The sequence below is a fragment of the Panulirus ornatus genome, chromosome 66, assembly GCF_036320965.1.
Source record: "Panulirus ornatus isolate Po-2019 chromosome 66, ASM3632096v1, whole genome shotgun sequence".
Classification (NCBI taxonomy): Eukaryota; Metazoa; Arthropoda; class Malacostraca; order Decapoda; family Palinuridae; genus Panulirus; species Panulirus ornatus.
This window is the reverse complement of record NC_092289.1, coordinates 8,169,499-8,188,422: the sequence shown is the minus strand read 5'-3', so window position 1 is coordinate 8,188,422 and position 18,924 is coordinate 8,169,499. Positions and strand designations below refer to the sequence as shown.

At 39.4% G+C, this 18,924-nt stretch overlaps 1 protein-coding gene across 22 annotated transcripts in view; it reads right to left on the bottom strand.

The window, feature by feature from the left end:
• Positions 1 to 593: 593 nt before the first annotated feature.
• The window catches only part of LOC139746769 (heterogeneous nuclear ribonucleoprotein R-like), a 559,781-nt gene continuing 541,450 nt past the window's right edge, over positions 594 to 18,924 (bottom strand). For 21 of the 22 annotated variants that reach the window (XM_071658282.1, XM_071658287.1, XM_071658290.1 and 18 more), the window contains 4 exons: positions 6,263 to 6,333; positions 5,247 to 5,389; positions 4,127 to 4,292; positions 594 to 3,950 (listed from right to left, as the gene is read on the bottom strand). In XM_071658282.1, the coding sequence (XP_071514383.1) occupies positions 3,751 to 3,950; positions 4,127 to 4,292; positions 5,247 to 5,389; positions 6,263 to 6,333 (580 nt within the window). In that variant the 3' untranslated portion in view covers positions 594 to 3,750. Of the gene's footprint in view, positions 3,966 to 4,126; positions 4,293 to 5,246; positions 5,390 to 6,262; positions 6,334 to 18,924 lie in introns of all 22 variants that reach the window. The other variant, XM_071658302.1, reaches the window with a different exon arrangement.

Below are 18,924 nucleotides of genomic sequence, written 5' to 3'. Positions count from 1 at the left end.
GTGTGGATAGGGAGCTTTGGTTTCATGACAGACAGAGAATGGATGTAGGTGAGGCCATGTCATCATTTGATCCTGGCACTACCTTACTAATGAGGGATATGGTAAACATATAAAAAAAAATAATAAAAATTCAATAAATAATAATAATTACAATAATAAATGATAATTTGTCAAGGACAGTATCTTTAAAAAGCTTCAGCCATGAAAGCAAAATGCAGGCAGAGAAAATGGCAAGATCAGCTCAACTTAAAAACTTCACAAGTTGTCTGCTAATGGCATATATCAATAAAGAATGAATTGCAAAAATCAACAAAAACTTTGATCATAAACTAGGGTCCAAAAAATAACTAATGTGCAGTGAATATTAACTTACAGTTTATAGAGAAAAATTAGTTAATTTAAGAACTAGAAATCAGTTTGTAAGTGTTGAGAAAATGGTTCCCATAACAAATAAGGGTAAGAGAATTATCCAGTAGGTTGTATGAAACAAAACTTCTGTCAAATACTAACAACAAAGTTATTCCAGGTTGATAATCAACCACTGTTTGTAACTAATGTTGCGGGTAAAAGGTTGAAAACAAAAAACAAAAAACCAATGGAAATCTCCTTTACTTCCATTCAATCACTGGGTACAGTCGAGTCTTGGACTCCCAAGCTCCAGCTTGTGGTACAACCTAACCTTCGGTCCTCTTGGCTAAGGCAACCACCTCTTGAACATACCAACCGTTACAGTGCACAGTACAGGTATACATCACCAGTACCTCCTGATAAACTCTTTAACAATTCTTTGTGGACGTTGTGTGATCGACGGTATGGTAGATAAAATAAAAATGAAAGTGTTCTACCAAATAGTCAAGTATTGTTAAAACTGGCTAAACAAAAATTGCTTGGGCAAATTGTCTTTCTTGTCCAAAAATTAAAACACTACTGCAGATAATGTACTTTCTATAACTACAATGGTCAAAATCAAATCTTGACAATTTGCTGATAACCATTATCAGTTATCATAAAACACTCTGCAAAGCTACTACTGCTTGATGGCAGATGAATATTAAAAGGGTTAATTAAAAATTAATGATGAGTTAAGATCTTCCTTATGACAGAATGCACTTTCAAAATCTGATGATGTCCCAGAATACTACTACAACAATATATCAGAATTTTAACTATATTCTTTAGAATATATCACTATATTATTGAATATTTACTATACTCTTTGGAATATATAATTTTTCTTTTACTATACACTTTAGAAAATATAATTATCATAAAATGAAGCTCAGTGTTGTCCACAGCTACAAGAGTTAGGCAATGGAAACATTTTCCTAATATCTGACAGATCTGACATATCTTTACACTTTTTGCATTACATTTTTAGTTAGCATTACCCACTCACTATGTAGGAAAACACTTAAAACAATGACTAATGCCCAGGTATGAAGAATCCAAAAAAAGCAATGATATGATCATTATAACATGCAATATCCACTCCCCAACTGCTGACAGATATGGTGAGCTACTCCTGCAGGCCACATGGTCACACCATCACTTTATTTTTTTTTTATTTTTTTTATTTTTTTTTTTACCTTGCATGTAGCTGACACCACAACTGGCAAATCCAATTTACATATCTGGCACTGCTAAAAATACATCTAATTTCCACTAAATTCATCTTCAACTCATAAGACATAAGTGAGCCAGTTATATCTCATTCATGTGCCAATTCTCAGTATGTAGTATATTTGGTCTGGTCCAAGGTCATCACAATTCTAGAAACTTGAGGATCCAATTAAATGTACTGCAGCCATAACTTCATTATATCTGTACTTATGCAAATGCAGCCATACAGAATAAATTTAACTGTTTTGCTAGTTAATAAGCCAATTAAATTAGAATATAAAGATCAAGGTAACTGTTTAGGAATACATATTTTTTGCCTATTAGAACTTATATTAATAAATTCGAAAACCTTGTAATAACAGTTTTAAAAGAACATAAGGCCTAAAAAGAAGCCTATCAAAATACATTATTAACTTTTGCACAACTTATACAAGAGTGCAGTCCAATTATCATATAATCTACGAAACTTCAGAAAAAAGGAGTATCTATTAACTACCTCTGGTTTACTTATCACAAGAAATTCTTACAACTATGAATACAACAATTCATTATCAGGAACCACAATCTGTCCCAAAGGACTTGAGAGCCTGGAATACAGAAAATCATTTTCAGATCCCAGACATTCTCAATTTGACAGCCCCTAGATAACACACACGATAAACTCTACATCTCAAATCTTCGCAAATTAGTCACAGCCAGTTGGTCCAATCTCCACCAAAGATAACTGCTTTGTCATCCAAACACACCAAATCTTTCCCTGTGACTGGCAATGTGTGTCTCAAACACTAGTCACCCTTCCACAGATCGCATGAGTAACATTTGCATCCAGATATGTACAATTCCAAACAAATTTAATTTCAAACCAATCAATCTACAACAATCACCTCAAATCAGTCTACATCATTGAATATGGATCGTTCTAATTAGTACATAAGAAAATCCATAGAAATCATGCTTAAATTCACAAATACTGCAATATCTATATGGGTTAAATCTTAAATTATTGGGTTCCATTGAATTGGTTTCTGACAACATTCCAATATGTTCACGAGCATTGAATCAATCTTGCACTGAGCATCTGCTTAATGCCAACTAAGAACTACAAATCAAGTAGCAAGGTTCAAGAGTTATTCAGTGGACACAGCATTTAGGGATACCAAAAGAAAATAGTGTGGTCACTGAAATGTGCATGCAGGACCGCCTTTTGGGGAAAAAAATATGTATAAACAGTGTAATATGGGGCAAACTGGATGGAAGGATCTGATGCTGATGCTGCTATCACTTTGATAAGTTGGCTTATAAATGCTAATAAACAAGAAAATTCCACTGGCAATTTCCCCTTTTATGAATGACCTTGTATCATACTTTATGAAGAACAGGAAGGCAAAATCTTTATTGATGGACACACCTGAATATTAGGAAATGGTACTGCTGTTGTAGCAATGACATTGATTCTAATACAGGAATTTGGGCAGCTATTTTCCACTAACCATTTCCAGTGAATTGATTAGTCTCCAGAACTAGGGGGGCAAACTGCTGGACATATTAGAGGTTTGTAATGGGAACTATTCTTTTAGATTTTATTGAAAGACAAGAAGATTGCATGTGAAACACAAAGTAAGCGGGAATAAAACAGCCTGCTCATTAAAACCACTTGGACTGAAATTTTATGAACACAGTTTGGCTTTTTTTCATCCTAGTGGTTAACAGTGATTAAATTTAGAGCAGCACTCTTGTGAGACTTCCTCCTACTAGATTTAGTTATGTTTTATTACCCAACTGACCTGGTGGGTTTGGGTATGGTGGAGATGTTTTTCAGGTACATGTCTCACTGGTGGGGTGGTCTGCGGCCCCTCATCCCAGCCGAACAAAAGTACGACCAGGAATTGGCAGCCGACCCTTTCCAGGCCCCACTGACGCAGCACTGGTGGGGCGGCCATCATCCATGGGCCCTGTATCTGATGCTGGCACCGATACTTCTCCCATACACTCAAGTGGCAGGAATGTCCTACTGTGCCTGAAAACAGGCTTGCCTGGACAGACCAGCATACTGTACTTGGTGGAGTTGTGCCCCGCCATGCCCCCGCCCCACCCTCTACACCTGGTGCTGGCGGCCCACCCGCTTACACCTCAGCTCCACGACTGTGGATAGCTGTCGTGGTACCATTGCTGGTCCCCGCCTGCCCCGCCGTACTTGCTGCCGTTGGCCCCACTGTATGAGCTCAGCGGCTGCTGTGGGATAGGCTGGTTCCCCCAGCTAGCACCGGTGTTCTGGAACCGTCTCTTTGAGTCCCCCTCGTTCTGGTGCCCGCCATCCAACTTTCTTTTACCTGTAATGGATCAAGCTTCATCTCACTTATCTGACTGATCTCTACAATGGAAGAATTATATGCATCACAGGCTTTCCCCTGGCCTATTTCTCAACTGATGGCACACTTATGGAACATGATCTTTAGTGTTGGTGGTGTAGGCACAAGATACAAGGGAGTGACGGCTCAAGACTCACCTGCTAGATTTGCCCCCCTGGCGGACCCTCTGAACCCCTGCCCCGCGCGCGGCGGCCGAGTCATACGCCCCCCCATGGCCCCCCCTCGGGGCACCATACCCCGCCCCCCACGGGGGGAGGGGACAGCGCCGCGGCCACGGTTCGCCATACCATACCCACGGCCAGCCTGAAAGCACAAGGCAACCCACATCAGTGGTCAACCTCCCTCAACAATGAAGTAGTGTTCAAGATAAAGCTGGGACTTCCATAATGAGGTAAGCATTATGACAGCATGTATGCAGCAAGCTTCAAAAGGCTCTATAGATACTAAAGCAAAGTACGAGTCACCATCCCTGAGCCAGAGGTGTGGTGCATGATGGGGTTCTAGGGATCACTGGGGACAAGTTAGCACCAGGAATGGTACGGCACGGGGCACAGTACCAAGTAGTGATTGTTGCTGGGCTGCTCAGTCTGCAGTGCTATTAAATAATTATCTATTACCATACAATTATTATCATGAGAATCGTTAATCTTCTTCCCGGCCATGTTTTAGCCACCATAGCACCGAGCTGCTGGAATGCTGGCTCAGGCATGGGACCCGATAAAACGTGGCCTCACACTTCCACAGCTCCCAAATGCTTGAACCACCTAATTCCTTTCATTCACTTTATCACCATCACCAATGGATAGTCAAGAGCCATCCACATACACCAGTTGGGGAAGATTTGAGTATGTTTGGATAAAATCATAGAAACTACTTGCATAGTGTAGCCCACTACCTCAAAACAGTAGCAATGTGAATAGTTTTGCTTCTTTGTTTTTCACTTTTGCAATTTAGAAACAAGTACTGCCAAGAAAGGAAATTCATGTGTTTAAGCATGAACCTGTAGTGAAACTTATCACTTTAAAAACATTTCAGTATTATCACTTAATAAGGCAAATTCAAGATAAACATGCTCTTTCAACTTTTCACAAATGAATATGAAATCAATTTTCATGCAGCCAAAAGAAAGGCGATTTTGGAATTTAATTCTGACCCACTAGACAGGCCTCAACATCCAGGCACTGTATGGAGTGTGAGGCCACGCCATTTAATGACAATTCAATACTACAATAACTGAGAATGGACACTGGGACCCACCGGCACTGATTTGGTGCGACCACGCCCCATAGGATACGGGGAGTAATCGTAATAGTAATCTTCATAACGGTAATAGTCGTCGTAATACGGGTCACTGTAGCCACCTTGATAATCGCCATAACCATAATAGTCGTAATCATAATCTAGAAATAATACCAAATGTTGTTGTTGATAGCTAGTAATAGTAAAATTTAATTTCTTATAAACATCAAATATACTGTATATACTAAAGAGGGCATGCCGGGAAGAACTAATCAATAAAAAAATTATTTGTTTAGGTGATTTACAAGACAAGTGTTTGTACACATTATACTTGGAACTAAAGAAGGCAACGAATAAGCCAGAGTATCAAGAGACAACTGCACAAACTGCATCTTCAAAGGACCACTACCAGGTACCTCTGAAAAGCAATTGGGGCCAGGAAGTTTGAAGGGAAGAAGAGCAAGTCAATTCCATGACAACTAGTTTATTCTTATATATTATGATACAGGGAAGTCTTCAAATTTAGTTAACATAACATTTCATACACAACTACTTTTAGCAAGTATTGCCAATATAACGTAAAAAGTACAAACAAAACAAGCCAATCCATGCATGTACAGTTAAATATTTAAGAGCAATATTAAGCTCAATTTGCCTATTTCATTAATACAGGGGCCTGTCCCTGTACCTTAATGTCTAGTCTATCACTTTGTCCAAAAAATAAAGTTCTTAAGTAGAGCTTGTCAACAGTGGCTATAAACAGGAGTAAATGACACTCCCAAAAAGGAGTGAGATCATTAGGCTTGTAATTCAAAATGGCAATATAAACAAGCACAGCATTATCACTGGGACAGTCATATATACAACTCTCAGCACCATTGTTTGAAAATTATAATTACAGTACTTGATGTTCTTGGTCCCATATTGATGAGCAACTCAATAGTACCAACTGTAGTTATTCCAGTAATAGTTGTATCCTGTGTTCTTTTGTGGTCTTGGACCCCAGTAATAGTTGTAATAGTTCCACCACTTACCATAGTCACTGCGACCGCCCCCTCGACCCCCTCCCCGCCCACCACGCAGCATGGCCGGGGGCACAGGCATCCTGCAAAATGTAACAAAACTTAAAAAAAAATTTTATCTATAAAAACCCCTAGCAAAAATGATAAATGAATGAACAGCATTATAAGACTGCTCACTTTTAATTATAATAAATCAACAATGGATTTTTTCATAACACAGGAAGTTAAGTTAAAGTGGGAATACATGGTTACTGTCATGAAAGCTCACATCACTAAACTGTTCACTGGCATAGGGAAATGCAATCAAAATGTTACTTCACATTTTCTGTAATAATTTTCTTTGGTATAAAAATATATATGTTCGAATTTTCATTTGAAACTTTCGTGCCATTTCCCACATAGTAAGGTAGCACCAAGAACAGACAAAGAATGGCCTCATTTGCTTATGTCCACTCTCAAGCTGTCATGTGCAATGCACCAAAACCACTGCCCCTTATCTACTTCATATGCCCTCATTCAGACCATTAACGGCATGTCCATCCCTGCTTACCACATCACTTCAATTTGCTCCATCCCATGCTTGCCTCACACTTTCCAGCATGTTCAGGTCCCAATTACTGGAAGCATCTTTCAATCCATCCCTAAAATTGCCTCATTCTCTTTGTTCCCTCCACTCTGATAAGTACATACTCTTAATCAGCCTCTCCTCTCTCATCCTCTCCAATGTACAAACCATCTCAACACACTGTCTTTAGCTCTCTATGACCTAATCTCCTTACTATCTCACTTCTCTCCTACCCTACCATTTCTTATTCAATCAACCCTCTTCACACCACATACTGCCCTCAAACACTGCATTTCCAACACATCCACCCTCCTCCATACTTTTTCATCTGGGGCAAATGCCTCAGATCCATTCAACACCTTTACGATTACTATCAAATATAACCCACTTTGCCCTCACAGACATACTCTGTACACTTCTCAATGCATTCAGGACCTTAACCCCCTTACCAATCCTATGTCTTACTTCACCTCCCATGATTCCATCCACAGTCACATACACTCCTAAGTATACCAAACATTTCACTTCCTTGAGGTTCTCACCAATGAAACTCACACTCCAACCAACTTGTCTCTCTCCAAAGCTACACCTAATAACCTTGTTTGTATTCATAAACCCCCTCAGTTTCTTTCATACATACTCCCAAATTCAGAAACAAGCTTCTGTAGTTTCTCATTTGAATCTAACAGTAACTGGCTAACCTGCCTGGTATTCCACATTCCCAACAAACTACAAACCTTCCACTTTCTTTAAGACCCTCATATTCACTTCTATCAATACCCCATTCATAAATAACTTAAAGAACCATGGTGATATCACATACCTTTGCTGCAGGTCCACATTCATCTAGAACCACTCACCCTCCTTTCTTCCTTCTTATACAAACCCCTTACTTTCTTGATAAAAACTCTACACTGCTTTAGGTAGTTTCCATTCCACACCATATATTTGTAAACAAAGCATTACTATCGACACATCATATGCTTTATCCTGATCAGTAAATGCCATAAATGCCACACACAAATTCTTCTATTTCTCTATATATTTTTTACATTCATTCTTTACAGTAAACACGTTCCAAACATCCTCTACAATGCCACTCTCTCATAACACTTACCAGGTGCAATCAACAAACTTGTACCTCTGTAAGTCAACATTCACTTTTTTATGCCTTTGAAGTATACAATGGCACTATAATATATAAGCTTTCCCATCAATCCTCAGGCACTTACCTTTAGCCATACATACAATAAAAATCCTGACTAATTAATAAATAATAATGTCATCCCATTTCTTGGGAAATTTGGCTTCAATACCATCAGCTCTTGCCAATTTGGTACTCTTCATCTCACAAAAGGCATACACCACCTTACTCTTCACCAGACCATTTGCTATGACTCTTGCTTCACATACTTTCACATCCTAAATACCTTTTATCTGCTACCATATCATATGAAACATTCAAAAGTTATTCAAAACGTTCATTCCATACCCTCTTCATAAAATTTTCCCACTTCTCATCTGCTCCCTTCACTGATGCTCCCAACTGCAATGAGCTGAAATTATTCACCTCCTTGTAAAACAATTCATTTTCCCTTAAGTTTCCTGACACTCTCACACACCAACTCTCATCTGTCCTTTATAGCCCTAGCATCTTCCTTCTGTACACAAGCTAATCACTTACAATCGTTCTCTGCAAGTAAATCCCCACATACCTCTTTTCTCTTTCACTCGCAACTCGAATTCCTTATCCCATCACTTGCCACCCTTTCTCAAATGCCTGCATCCTACATCCTTCTCTTGCAAAAGTATGCACTGCTTCCCTAATACCTCACACAAGTGTTCCTGGAGTCAAACAGCTTTAAGTTACACAGCAAGGGAAACATCACCATTGGCAAGGTTATATCATTATGAGTGCTGTCTGGTCAAAGACCTGTTCACTCCAAAGCAAAAGCAGAGCCTTGCAATGCAGGAGCCTTTACATTGATCCTGGGTAAGACCAATAGTTTCATTGAAACTGGTCCTTCAGTATTCTTAAATAAAAAGATGAATTACTCATCCACTTCTCTAGTTTCATTTACTCTTGCCCTCTGCCACTCCTTATCCAATCTCTCCTGATATCTCCTCACACAAGCTGCTCCTCCAAGCTCACTCACTTACACCAAACTCTTGCCACCAATACCATTCCCTCTTTTCCTAAAAACCTTAAACATTAACCCATGCTTCCATTATTTTGCCTGAAGCCTTAACAAACATGCCTCCATTACAAAATTGTCATTCCACCATCTGCCCATCTCAGCACATTTACTTAATCCAAAAGTCTCCCTTTAGCACATATATCAGTTTAAACACAATCCAATAATCCCCACTTACCATCAATCTCACTCACCCAAGTATACTTAGGTATACATAGGTCCCTCATCAACTGCAGGGTTATGTACCTGGAAAACCCCATGGTTGGCAAAAACCATGATTGATGAGGTACTAGCCTTACAAAAATAGGGGGTTAGGGGAAGTGACCCTTGAAAGACATACCATCTGTTCTATTATTAGTTGGTACTTTAAAAGTAAAAACTTTTTTTACCCAAGAAACAACAATTTTAATCCACAAAAGCAAAAAGACAAGATGCATAAAACTGAACAGAAATTAAATTAGTATGATGTTTAAAACGATGGCAGTACATCAGCCCTGATGCTCTAAGCTTGACCGTTCTACTCTACATAGCAGGCAGCCAGTTATGCTGCACGAAAGTCCACCTAACTTCTCTTTCTGATTCACACTGTTAACTCACTAACACCAAAATGCCTCCTAAATCAACGATGCAAAATCAATAGGTGTAAGGCAATCAAATAAATTCATATTTTGCTCTAAGGACTCTCATTGGGGTGGAACAACTTGTCACTAGCTTTATAATTAGAGCCATAACCAAAGGTAATTTACAATAATTCCTCAATTAAGTTACATTCATTTAGCAAGATTTCCTTGTCCCCCTTGGTGTTGCAGTTAGAATTTCTGACCGTGATACATTCATGGGCCAAATCCTGGTTGTGGTAGCCAGTCCACAGTCAACCTAGCTGTTCATCCATACTTAGAAGTTTATCAATAAAATGGATATCCAGCTCTGGCTAGGGTGTGTGTGGCGTCCTAGCTATGTCTCTTCGTTGTATGTCAACTTGTGTCTCCCCTGATGATGTGATTATCCCACGAAAGTGCACTTGGGAACTTGTTTCATTTTTCAAGTGGACTCATAGGAATATATAAATACATATATGAGCGTGTGTGGACGTGTATGTGGGTGGCTTGGGCCATTCTTTCGTCTGTTTCCTTGTGCTACCTCGCTAACGCGGGAGACAGCAACAAAGTATAATAAATAAATAAATATGATAAATATAATATATATATATATATATATATATATATATATATATATATATATATATATATATATATATATATATACATATATATATTTTTATTCTATTTTATTTTGCTTTGTCGCTGCACCTAATAACCTTAATCTTATTCACATTTACTCTCAACTTTCTTCTTTCACACACTTTACCAAACTCAGTCACATATATAGATAGATATATGTGTGTGTGAGTGTGTATGAAGGTGAAATCACACTTCAGGAAGAGTTCAGATAATTTTATTTAACATGTAATCATTTTATACATGACGCAGAATATGTTTCATGGAGAAAATCTGCCTCATCAGGTGCAAACAATTCACAAATTTTTTTAAATTCCTGCACCACCACAAAAATACTGTCTTCCTTCTGCCATTTAGAACCAACATAATGGCCTAACCGACAGTGACCATTAGAGAGAGAGAGAGAGAGAGAGAGAGAGAGAGAGAGAGAGAGAGAGAGAGAGAGAGAGAGGAAGGGGGGGGATGTGGTTAAGGGGATGTTTGTCAGATCATTTTTCTTATGTTTTCGTTTCTTGCTAATTCTTTCATAATGATTTGGTTGATAACAGGATGGGCTTTATTGTTGTCTGAGGACGAATTAAAGCTCTCAAGCATTAGCAATTAAGACAGATTCAGTGATGTGTTACGGTTAGCATAGTCAGAAGAGGGGTACAATGTGACGATTGTTAAGGTCTATAAGGTGATCCTTTTCATGGCAGTGTTTAGCAATTGCATTTTTGTAGTCATCCCTCCATAATGAGTGATGGGACCCATAGCATCTCTCGGTTACAGTTTTACCGGTCTGGCCAATGTATACATCCTTACACTTGATGGCATAAACACTCCTAATTGTTGGATGATTTGGCTTACTTTCAATTAAAGTCTTACTGATACTGTTATTGTACTGAAGGCAATGTTAAAAGCACTGTTTTTCAGTACCTGCCTTATGTTACGTAAGTTAGGAGAATAGGGCAACACTAAAAATTTAGACCTATCATCATTTTTCACATTTTTGTTAAAAAAATGCATAAAATATCTTCTTAGCTTTAGAGTAAGCCTTATTCACAAACTACTTAGGATAACATAAATGCCTAAGATATGTCATAAAACTACATTCGTCTACCAAATTTATGGGATCACATATCTGTAGTGCTCTTAAAAACAAAGACATAACTACAGACATTTATACAGAAGAATCATGTACTGAAAAAAAATGAATATAGCTCTCAGAGTTGGTAAGCTTCTTGAAGATCTTAAAGGACAAATGATCACATTCCCTAGTTATCAACACATCAAGAAACAGCAGTCGGCCTTCTTTTCCCATTCGATCTTGAATCTGATGGTGGGGAGGATATTATTTAATTCATTAAAGAAAACACTGCAATCTTGGGAAGATGGCAATAAGGACCATACATCATCAATGTATTTAAACCAGACTTTTGGATGACTACTGATTGAAGTTAGGATTTCTAAAAGTTTTCCATGAATAAGTAACTGAGGATAGGAAGAAGTGCATTTCCCACGGCAAGACCAAATCTCTGTCTATAAAAATTACCCTCAACTTGGAAAACATTATTGGAAACACAAAGCTCTACTAAGTCAATGGAAGTACTTATGGGCAGAGGTAAGGCAAGACTGAGATCAGGCAATTTCCTGCTTAGGTATGTAATGAGTTTATGATCAGGCAAAATTAGTGTTCCTAGCGTTGTTTACAAAATCTAGACTATTCATAACATGCATTGGGGATATTTTTCCTTGATCACTGCTAAGATGTTTTGCTAACCATTTAGATAATTAATAACCAGAGGAATTAACAAAGGAGATAACTGGTCTAAGCGTACCTCCATCTTTGTGAGTTTTAGGGAGACCATATAAAGAAGAAAGGATTAACCATCCCTACTGACTTCAGAAAGTTCTGGTTCTTATTTAACAATTGGTTGAGTCTAAGAGTTGAAGGTCTTTACTTTATTAATAAGGGGATTGGATGTTAATCTCTCATGTTTCACTATCATTAAAAAGATCCTGAAGTTTACATCTAAAGTCCACTGTATTCAAAATCACAAACTGGCCAGTCTTATCTGATTTTATGATGTGAATATCTATATTTTTCTTAAGATTTGCAATAACTCTCTGGAATCAATGTGGCATGTCACAACACTTGGAAATACTTTCACAGGCCAAGGCCATGAAAATTGAGCCAGATAAGAAATCAAATTCTTGGTTGGCATTATTAGTGGATTTCATGATGGACACTAGATATTTCACACTAAAAGTATTAGAGTGATTTGAAAGAAAAAAAGTCCAAATCCCAGAGCAAGTGTTTTGTCTTGGGTTAAAGAATAGGATGAAAGACTGATGATGTTCTTATCTGTATTTGAGGCTTTTGCCCATAAAATGTTGTAAAATATCTTTTCAATTTTCCATTCCAGGATGGTTCTTTCTGATGATCTGGCTTTTTGCTTCTCTTCTTGCTTCACTCATATGGTTGGCAGCAACCATATGAGAGTTCTCTTCTAGCATTTCTGAGGTTGGAGAAAGCCTGGTCGGAGTCAGTTTTTGCATTGTCTATGTGCTGTAGAATAATTTCATGCTCTATTCGGCCAAATGGAGTTTATTTCTTCTTATGGAAGGCATTTGGGGTTAGGGTACATGGTGTTATTTTGTTCCTAAGGCATTCTTGTAGGAATTTATGTAGTAACTTCTTGGTGATGGCAAAGAGATAGGCACAGCGGTACTTACTGAGAAGTCTGGCGGGTGTGGGGAAGTCCTGGGTGTTGTCAGGTGGGAACTCCAATGCGACCCTTAACTGTTGGTATGTTGATCACACTATTCCGTGATGAAAGTTATGAATTCGCAATTCAGTAGGAGTTCGTATTATTTCAATCAAAACGTAATTTTCATAAACATGGCAAAACACGTTTCATGCTGATGATCAGCCTCATCAAGTGCCAATAATTTATAAAGTTTTTTCAGTCCTAGCACCACCATAAAAATGCCATCTTCTTTAACAGTTACTGATGGTCAGGCAAAAACCAAAATAATACCTACAGAAGGAGGAAAGTGAACCAACATAGCAGCATAGGGTAAGGAAGTCAAGTTTGGCAGTTGGTCTGGGACAGTTTATAAGGTGGACCACTCTTAACTCTGTCTAGTAAGGATGCAGAGCTAAAACCAAACCAAACGTGACAGCATTACTCCACACAAGGACAAATCAATCTCATGTATAAATGGAGCATCTATTCAGAAGAGAAGTAGTTTCGACATCTAAACTAGACACCCAGTTTCGTAGAGGCAGATGTACCTATTCCTGTAAAGTGGAGTTTCAAAGAAAGGGTAAATTTTACAGTAATATCAAATATGTTCATTGAGTCAAAAGGTGGAATTACAAAACCTTCAAAGGAGATATGAGAGGTGTGAGGAGTTTTCAATAGAGAGATAGGTAGAAAATGGGTCTTGAAGGCATTAAACTTAACAAGATGCATATCCCAATGAGATATCCCATCCAAGTCTGAGTTAATGACGAGATACAGATCAAGTAAGAGAAGAGAGAGAGCAGAGTTGAAGGATGTGGATGAATGCAGTGTTGAGTCACCAGCTTATGAGTGCACTGGATTATTTGTGGAGAGGAAATTGTTGAAAATAGGAGAAAAAGTGCAAGGGACGGGACAGGACAGAACCTTGAAGAACAACGCTGTTGATGGAGAAGGGGGGGGGGGGGTGATCCAACAACCACAAGAGAGGAAGCTAGATATGAAGGAGCAAAGTGAAGGATGGAAGCCAAAAGAAGGGAGCTTAAAGATGAGACCCCAATACCACACACTGTCAAAAGCATTAGATATGTCAAGGAGAACTACACATGACTCCCCATAATCTTTCAGGAATAATGACCAGCCATTAGTAAGATAGGAAACAATATCACCAATAGATCTCGCCTTACGAAAGCCGTACTGGTGATCAGAGAGAAGAATGTGATTCTCGATGTGTTTAAGGATATAAAAGTTGAAGAGGGATTCAAAGACCTTGGAAATGGTAGATGCTATAACAATAGGATGATAGTTCATGGGGTCAGAATAGTCGCCCTTCTTAGGGATGGGATGTATCAATGCATGCTTCTAAAGACAATAAAGAGTTTTGGTTTTTAAACAGAAATCAAATAGACAAGCAAGCACAGGTGCAAGTTCAGAGGCACGGTAGTACATGAAGATGGATGCCATCAGGACCATAAGCCTTGCTTGTGTCCAGAGAAAGAAGCCCTTTTCAGACATTCCAAAAAGAGATTATGGGAAGGGGCATAGGATTAGTAAGAGGAGCATCAGGGGTGAAGGAATGTTACAGTCATCCAAGGTGGTGTTAGAGGAGAAACAGGAACCAAAGAGAGTTGCTTTGTCTATGGGAGAGAGCTATAGTACTGTCACAGCGGAAAAAGAGAAGGGAAGGTAGAGCGACAGAAGTTGTTAGTAGAGATTAGCTTCACAGTGGAAAAAGAGAAGAGAAGGTAGAGCGACAGAAGTTGTTAGTAGAGATGCCCTTAGCTAAAGACCAGAATGACCTATCAATGGATGAGGAGGAGAGGTTACCGGACTTCCTTTGAATTAAGGAACACTGCACCTCACAGATAACATGCTTGCAGCGATTACAGGCTGTAACAAAAGCTAAATGGGGGAGACTGAGGAAGGAGAGTCTTTCCAAGCCCAATATGCCTGATCCCTTGCCTGAACAATAGATTGGATGAAGAGACTGCCTTGGAGGAAGAGGGAGTAAATGCTTCCATTCCTGCAAGAATGACCTCTACTATGTGTTTATTGGAGACAGAAGCATCAACAAATGAGAAGCAGAAATTTACCCAAGGAAAGTCAGAAAAGAAGTTGCACAACTTATTCCAGTCAGCTTTGTTGAGGTGCCAGTATTAACGCTAAAATAGATGCATCTCCGAGTGTGATCAGACAAACCAATTGGGGGAGAGACAGTGCATTTACAGAGGGATGAACTAGAGGTGAAAAACAAATCCAGAATATTAAATGGTCACAGTGGTCAGGAATATGGGTAGGGTGCAAGATAATTTGCTCTAAATCACTGAGAATGAAGAACATGAGGGGTTCAATCCCTCCACCATCTATATGGGAGGAATTCAACCATTCTTTATGGTGAACATTGTAATCCCCAAGGTAGAGAATCTCAGCTTGCTGGTGAGAGGATGTCAAAGTCTCATGGCAGGAGTTTAAATACTCAAAGAAGGAAAAAAATTCATGCAATTAGGAGAGCAGTGGGTGAAAAAGAGGAAAAGTGTGGAAGTAGGGAGACGGGGCTTCAGACATATAACATCTAAGTGTGGAGACTCAAGGTCCTTGAGGCATGCAACAGAAGTGTTGATGTTGGAACAAGCATAAACACCACCTGTGAGCCGAATTGTGAGTGGAGGTTATAGTTAGATATGAAAAAGTGACTTGTGAGAACATCATTAGACAACTGGTCTCAGACAGATGTAAGATATTAGGAAAGGTACTAGACAGATGGTATTCAACCGAGGAGAGGATACTTGAGAGATCATGAATGTTGGTATAGGGAATAGAAAAAGAGGAAGGTTTAACAGAGAGGGAAAGGTCGTGGGAAGGGGCCAATATTACTACTACCAGAGCCCTTCATCTGTCCAAGTTTATACCTTTAGCTAAGGCTGTCACTGGAGTACAGTCTCATTAAAGAACTCACTCCAAAGGAGTCTACATTTCCCTACTACTGGAAGCAGAACAGCCCTGGGATGCAGGAGACTTTAGAAAGGTCCTTGGTAACACCATGACTTTTACATAAACTAGTCCATGGGTAATAATAAACAAATAAATACAATACACAAAAGAGTGGTGGCAATAAAGCAGGATATGACACGTGCCTAAATTACCTCTTTTTCATTATAACATGAGCTGTTGTGATATAATGCAAATCAGAAAGATGTGGGCTACTGATGTTGTGCATGCCACACTGCCCACCATGTCAGTTTGAAGCATCCAGCAAGGACTCCTACTACAGGTGAGCATGTTCAAGATAATGAATTTCTTTCTTATGTTAGCTGAGATAGTATGGGCAACTGAGGCCCTAATTAAGTCCATCCCATTAATGCTGTGTATGTGTATATATATATATATATATATATATATATATATATATATATATATATATATATATATATTTTTTTTTTTGCTTTGTCGCTGTCTCCCGCGTTTGCGAGGTAGCGCAAGGAAACAGACGAAAGAAATGGCCCAACCCACCCCCATACACATGCCTTGATTCAATCCACTGACAGCACGTCAACCCCGGTATACCACATCGCTCCAATTCACTCAATTCTTTGCCCTCCTTTCACCCTCCTGCATGTTCAGGCCCCGATCACACAAAATCTTTTTCACTCCATCTTTCCACCTCCAATTTGGTCTCCCTCTTCTCCTCGTTCCCTCCACCTCTGACACATATATCCTCTTGGTCAATCTTTCCTCACTCATTCTCTCCATGTGACCAAACCATTTCAAAACACCCTCTTCTGCTCTCTCAACCACGCTCTTTTTATTTCCACACATCTCTCTTACCCTTACATTACTTACTCGATCAAACCACCTCACACCACACATTGTCCTCAAACATCTCATTTCCAGCACATCCATCCTCCTGCGCACAACTCTATCCATAGTCCACGCCTCGCAACCATACAACATTGTTGGAACCACTATTCCTTCAAACATACCCATTTTTGCTTTCCGAGATAATGTTCTCGACTTCCACACATTCTTCAAGGCTCCCAGAATTTTCGCCCCCTCCCCCACCCTATGATCCACTTCCGCTTCCATGGTTCCATCCGCTGCCAGATCCACTCCCAGATATCTAAAACACTTCACTTCCTCCAGTTTTTCTCCATTCAAACTCACCTCCCAATTGAATTGACCCTCAACCCTACTGTACCTAATAACCTTGCTCTTATTCACATTTACTCTTAACTTTCTTTACTACCTCTTCTCTGTTTACCAACTCATTTTCCCTAACCCTTGCACTTTGCACACCACCTCGACCAAAACACCCTATATCTGCCACTCTATCATCAAACACATTCAACAAACCTTCAAAATACTCACTCCATCTCCTTCTCACATCACCACTACTTGTTATCACCTCCCCATTTGCGCCCTTCACTGAAGTTCCCATTTGCTCCCTTGTCTTACGCACTTTATTTACCTCCTTCCAGAACATCTTTTCATTCTCCCTAAAATTTAATGATACTCTCTCACCCCAACTCTCATTTGCCCTTTTTTTCACCTCTTGCACCTTTCTCTTGACCTCCTGTCTCTTTCTTTTATACGTCTCCCACTCAATTTCATTTTTTCCCTGCAAAAATCGTCCAAATGCCTCTCTCTTCTCTTTCACTAATACTCTTACTTCTTCATCCCACCACTCACTACCCTTTCTAATCAACCCACCTCCCACTCTTCTCATGCCACAAGCATCTTTTGCGCAATCCATCACTGATTCCCTAAATACATCCCATTCCTCCCCCACTCCCCTTACTTCCATTGTTCTCACCTTTTTCCATTCTGTACTCAGTCTCTCCTGGTACTTCCTCACACAAGTCTCCTTCCCAAGCTCACTTACTCTCACCACCCTCTTCACCCCAACATTCACTCTTCTTTTCTGAAAACCCATACAAATCTTCACCTTAGCCTCCACAAGATAATGATCAGACATCCCTCCAGTTGCACCTCTCAGCACATTAACATCCAAAAGTCTCTCTTTCACGCGCCTGTCAATTAACACGTAATCCAATAACGCTCTCTGGCCATCTCTCCTACTTACATAAGTATACTTATGTATATCTCGCTTTTTAAACCAGGTATTCCCAATCATCAGTCCTTTTTCAGCACATACATCTACAAGCTCTTCACCATTTCCATTTACAACTCTGAACACCCCATGTATACCAATTATTCCCTCAACTGCCACATTACTCACCTTTGCATTCAAATCACCCAACACTATAACCCGGTCTCGTGCATCAAAACCACTAACACACTCATTCAGCTGCTCCCAAAACACTTGCCTCTCATGATCTTTCTTCTCATGCCCAGGTGCATATGCACCAATAATCACCCATCTCTCTCCATCAACTTTCAGTTTTACCCATATCAATCGAGAATTTACTTTCTTACATTCTATCACATACTTCCACAACTCCTGTTTCAGGAGTACTGCAACTCCTTCCCTTGCTCTTGTCCTCTCACTAACCCCTGACTTTACTCCCAAGACATTCCCAAACCACTCTTCCCCTTTACCCTTGAGCTTCGTTTCACTCAGAGCCAAAACATCCAGGTTCCTTTCCTCAAACATACTACCTATCTCTCCTTTTTTCACATCTTGGTTACATCCACACACATTTAGGCACCCCAATCTGAGCCTTCGAGGAGGATGAGCACTCCCCGCGTGACTCCTTCTTCTGTTTCCCATTTTAGAAAGTTAAAAAATACGAGGGGAGGATTTCTGGCCCCCCCGCTCCCGTCCCCTCTAGTCGCTTTCTACGACACGCGAGGAATGCGTGGGAAGTATATATACATACATACATACATATATATATATATATATATATATATATATATATATATATATATATACACGAATCATAAAAAAGTACAAACCCATTCAAGACCTGGTATGTTCAGAAGTGTT